Genomic DNA, 5308 nt, shown 5'->3' with positions numbered 1-5308 from the left:
CTCTCTAAACCTTCATCCATGATTTCTATGTGTCCATATGGCGAGACTTTTGTGACAAGGAAAGGTCCGGACCACCTTGATTTGAGTTTTCCTGGGAACAGTCTCAATTTGGAATTGTAGAGAAGTACTTGTTGCCCTTTTTCAAAACTCCAGGGTGCAATATGCATGTCATGTCTTCTCTTTGCTTTTTCTTTATAAATCTTGGCATTTTCATAGGCTTGTGATCTAAATTCCTCCATCTCTTGCAACTGTAAGATCCTCTTTGCACCAGTAGTAATGCTGTCAAAATTTAGTATCTTGAGAGCCCAGAGAGCTTTGTGTTCCAGCTCCAGCGGTAAATAACATGCTTTCCCATACACCAGTTGATATGGGGACATTCCAATTTGTGTTTTGAATGCTGTTCGGTATGCCCAAAGAGCATCATCTAGCTTCTTCGCCCAATCCTTTCTTGATGCACCTACAATCTTTTCCAAAATTCTTTTTAGCTCTCGGTTGGATATCTCAGTTTGCCCACTTGTTTGGGGATGATAAGGTGTGGCAACCTTATGTTTTACGTCCCACAGATAGTAAGTCTTTTCTTTCTTATGAAAAATAAAAAGAAGTCTTTCTCAAAGATTCTATAGACCATAGAAATGTCATATTAGAAAGTATATGGTCTATTACAAAAATGACTCCCTCCATCACTGATAAGTGCTCTGGGGACTCCAAAACGGCTAAAGATGTTCTTCCTGAGGAAGTTCATGACCATCTTGTTATCATTCATTAGAGTGGCAATAGCCTCTACCCACTTGGAAATGTAATCCACTACTACCAAGATGTACTTGTTTGAGTATGAGGTTGGGAATGGTCCCATGAAATCGATTCCCCACACATCAATCAGTTCCAATTCCAGGATGAAATTTTGTGGCATCTCATTTCCTTTGGGCAAGTTTCCAGATCTTTGGCAATCATTGCAGCTCTTTACTAGTTCTTTAGCATCCTTAAAAAGGGTGGGCCAAAAGAATCCGCTTTGTAACACCTTTGTTGCAGTTTTGTCCCCTCCAAAATGGCCTCCATAGCATGAGCCGTGGCAATTCCATAGGACCTCTCGTCCTTCTTCTTCTGAGACACATCTTCTAAGGATTCCATCTGAACACTTCTTGAAGAGATATGGCTCATCCCAGACAAAATATTTTGCATCATTTATGAGCTTTCTTTTTTTATGTTTATTGATCCTTGGAGCTAGAGCCTCGGTTGCCTTGAAGTTGGCAATGTCTGCAAACCATGGTGCTTTGTGAATTGTCATCAATTGCTCATCAGGGAAGAGCTCGTTCACACTTGTATCATGTGTTCCACCTTCCTCATGATGGATTCTGGATAAGTGATCTGCTACCTTATTCTCCACTCCTTTCTTGTCTCTGATTTCAATATTGAATTCCTACAACAATAAGATCCATCTTATTAGTCTTGGTTTTGATTCTTGCTTGGCAAATAAATATTTAAGTGCTGTATGATCTGTGAAAATAATCACTTTAGCACCAATGAGATATGATCTGAACTTGTCACATGCAAAAACTATTGCTAGCAACTCCTTTTCAGTAGTGGTATAGTTTCTTTGAGCATAATTGAGGACTTCGCTAGCATAGCATATCACATGGACTAAATTGTCTTTCCTCTGCCCTAACACGGCCCCAAGTGCAAAATCATATGCATCACACATCAATTCAAAGGGTAAGTTCCAATCAGGCGGGGAAATGATAGTAGTAGAGGATAATTTCTTTTTCAAGTTTTCAAATGCTAGCATGCATTTCTCATCAAAATCAAATGGTGTATCAGACATTAAGAGATTGCTTAAGGGCTTGGCTATCTTTAAAAAATCTTTAATAAACCTTCTATAAAAGCCAGCATGCCCCAAAAAAACTCTTAATTGCCTTGACATCACTGGGTGGAGGTAACTTTTCAATTAGCTCCACCTTTACTCTGTCTACCTCAATGCCTTGATTAGAAACTTTATGGCCAAGAACTATTCCCTCTGTCACCATGAAGTGACATTTTTCCCAGTTCAAGACTAAGTTGGTTTCTTGACATCTTTCCAAAACCAAGGCAAGATGGGTTAGGCAACTAGGGAAGGAATCTCCAAATATTGAGAAGTCATCCATGAAAACTTCAATGAACTTCTCTATTATATCTGAGAAGATGGAGAGCATGCAGCGTTGGAAGGTTGCGGGTGCATTACATAGCTCGAATGGCATGCGCCTGTAGGCAAACACTCTATATAGGCAAGTGAATGATGTTTTCTCTTGGTCTCTTGGATCAACCACTATTTGGTTGTATCTTGAATACCCATCTAGAAAACAATAATATGCATGTCCCGCAAGTCTTTCCAACATTTGGTCCATGAAGGGGAGTGGGAAATGATCTTTTCTTGTGGCCTCATTAAGCTTCCTGTAGTCAATACACATTCTCCAGCCTGTAATGGTTCTTGTAGGGATTAGCTCGTTCCTTTCATTGGGCACCACAGTGATTCCCCCTTTCTTGGGAACCACTTGAACTGGACTGACCCATTGGCTGTCTGAGATTGGATAGATTACTCCTCCCTGCCACAACTTCATGACTTCTTTCTGCACTACTTCTTTCATTGATGGATTTAACCTTCTTTGGGGATGAATGGAAGGTCTGGCACCTTCTTCTATGAGTATTTTATGCATGCATATGGCTGAACTAATTCCCATCAAGTCAGCAAGTGTCCATCCAATCGCATCTTTATGCCGTCGTAAGACTTGAAGCAACTCTTCCTCTTGTTCTTGGCTGAGAGCTGAATTTATGATTACTGGATAGCTTTTATTTTCTCCCAAGTATGCATACTTAAGAGTGGTTGGCAGTGCCTTAAGCTCCAATTTGGGTGCTTCTTTTCTTTCCTCCTTCTCTTCTAGCCCACTTTGAACATGTATTTCAGCGGCTGCAGCTTTTTCGCTTGTTGCTAATTCCTCTTCTGTTGATGCTTCAAGCTCTTCTTCAAGAGTTTCTTGTACCAAAGCTTCTACTGAGTCCAGCCTCATACATTCTCCCAATAAGTCATGTGGGTATCTCATGGCCTTAAACACATTGAATGTCATTTTCTCCTCATGTAATCTGAGGACAAGTTCACCCTTTTGGACATCAATAATGGCTCCGGCAGTGGCTAAAAATGGCCTCCCCAGGATGATGGAGGTCTTAGCTCCTTCTTCCAAGTCTAGTACTACGAAATCTGCTGGGAAAATAAAGTCTCCCACCTTCACCAACAAGTCTTCTACTAGCCCATGGGGAAATTTGAATGACCTATCTGCTAGTTGGAGGGCCATTCTTGTTGGTTTGGCTTCTTCAATCTTCATCTTTTTCATCATTGCTAGAGACATTAGGTTTATGCTGGCTCCTAGATCACATAAGGCCTTTTCCACAGTGATTTCTCTAATGATACAGGGGATTTGGAAACTCCCAGGATCCTTCAATTTTTGAGGCAATTTGTGTTGGATGATGGCGCTGCATTCTTCTGTAAGTACCACAGTCTCATTATTCTTCCAGCTTCTCTTTTTGGTCATCAACTCCTTCAAGAACTTGGCATAGAGTGGCATTTGCTCGATTGCTTCAGCAAAGGGTATGTTTATTTGTAATTTCTTGAAGATCTCCAAGAATCTTGAGAATTGGTTGTCCTCTCCCTTCTTCTTTAATTGCAACTGCTGTGGGTATGGGGCCTTTGAGAGGCATGGATTGGGTACTTCTCTTTCTTGATGTGACTTGGGGATTGAGGTGTGAGATTCCTCATGTCCTTTGTTTTCTTCATCCAATTCTTTCTCTGGTGGTTTCTTGTGGGTCTCCTTCAATTCCTTCCCACTCCTGAGGGTGATGGCCTGACATTCTTCCCTTTGTATTGAGTTAATATTGCTGCAATTGTTGTGCCCAGGGGTTTGCTTGAATAAGAATTTAATCTGTGTTTCCAGTTTCTTGATGGCAGCATCTTGATTCTGCATGTTAGACTGCACTTCTTCCCGAAAATCTTTACTATCTTGAATATCCTTGCATAAAATTTTGAGTAGACCTTCAATCTTTGAAAGCCTATCATCTGTGGATGATGGTGGGTTGAGATTAGGTGGTTGAGAAGGTTGGCTAGATAGATGTTGGTGATATCTCTCTGAGGTGTTTTGATGAGTGGCATTGTTGTTGGAGTTAAAGTTGGAACGTCTTGAATCTTGTCCTTGGTCTTGTTGGTTTCTCTATCCAAAGTTGGGGTGATTTCTCCATCCAGAGTTGTATGTTTTAGAGTATGGATCATGGACTTATCTAGGTGAATTTCCCACATAGTTGGCTTGCTCCCATTCACCTTCTTCTCCTATGTTTACTCCTTCATGAGTTGGTGATGAGGTGATGGCTGCTGCAACTTGGTTCTCTTCCACCTTCTTGGTAAGATCTGCTAGCTACTTGGTGATCATCTTGTTTTGGGCTAACAGTGCATCCATGTGGTTTAGCTCCATTACTCCTCTAGTGTTACTTCTTTCAGAGGCATAGAAGTAGTCATTCTCAGCAACTGTTTCAATGACATTTATGGCTTCTTCAACAGTTTTCTTCTAGTTTAAAGAACCTCCTGGTGAATGATCTACAACCTTCTTTGACTAATAGGAAAGACCTTCATAGAAGATGTGAAGTTAAACCCACTCATTAAACATCTCTGATGGGCATCTCCTTGTCAAGTCTTTGAATCTCTCCTATACTTCATAAAGTGTCTCCCCATCTTGTTGCCTGAAAGTTTGCACCTCAGTTCTTAGCCTATTAATCTTTTGAGGAGGGTAAAATCTTGTTAAAAACTTGTTCACTACCTCCTCCCAATCTGTCAGGCTTTCTTTTGAGAAGGATTCAAGCCACTTTGTTGCCTTGTCCCTGAGTGAAAAAGGGAACAAGAGCAACCTATAGACATCTGGGTGGACTCCATTTGTCTTCACTGTGTCACAAATCCTCAAGAAGGTGGTCAAGTGTTGGTTAGGGTCTTCTTGAGCACCTTCTCCAAATGAGCAATTATTTTGCACCAAAGTGATGAGCTGAGGTTTTAGCTCGAAATTGTTGGCATGAATGGTGGGTTTTTGAATGCTGCTTCCACAGTTTCCTGGATTAGGATTGATATAGGATCCTAAGACCCTCCTTTCATGCCCAACCCGGTTTGCATGGCCTTCTCTGGCATGATTATGAGCTTCTTCTTCATGATTGTTCTCCAAATTCTCTTCCATGTTGGGTTCAAAATACTCTTCCTCTTCCTCAGCACTAACAATTCTTTTTCCTATTGCTTCCCTTTTTCGTCTCC

At 41.0% G+C, this 5308-nt stretch overlaps 1 protein-coding gene across 1 annotated transcript; it reads right to left on the bottom strand.

Annotated features, from left to right (window-relative positions):
* Positions 1 to 640: 640 nt before the first annotated feature.
* On the bottom strand, positions 641 to 3557 carry LOC107493595 (uncharacterized). The gene is made up of 4 exons (XM_016114666.1): positions 2216 to 3557; positions 1511 to 1659; positions 1238 to 1417; positions 641 to 1135 (listed from the first exon to the last, which is right to left on the bottom strand). The coding sequence occupies exons 1-4, from the start codon at positions 3555 to 3557 to the stop codon at positions 641 to 643; spliced, it is 2166 nt and encodes a 721-aa protein (XP_015970152.1).
* Between the last annotated feature and the right edge of the window lie 1751 nt (positions 3558 to 5308).

Source organism: Arachis duranensis, chromosome 6, assembly GCF_000817695.3.
Source record: "Arachis duranensis cultivar V14167 chromosome 6, aradu.V14167.gnm2.J7QH, whole genome shotgun sequence".
Classification (NCBI taxonomy): Eukaryota; Viridiplantae; Streptophyta; class Magnoliopsida; order Fabales; family Fabaceae; genus Arachis; species Arachis duranensis.
This window is presented reverse-complemented; position numbering and strand designations above follow the sequence as displayed.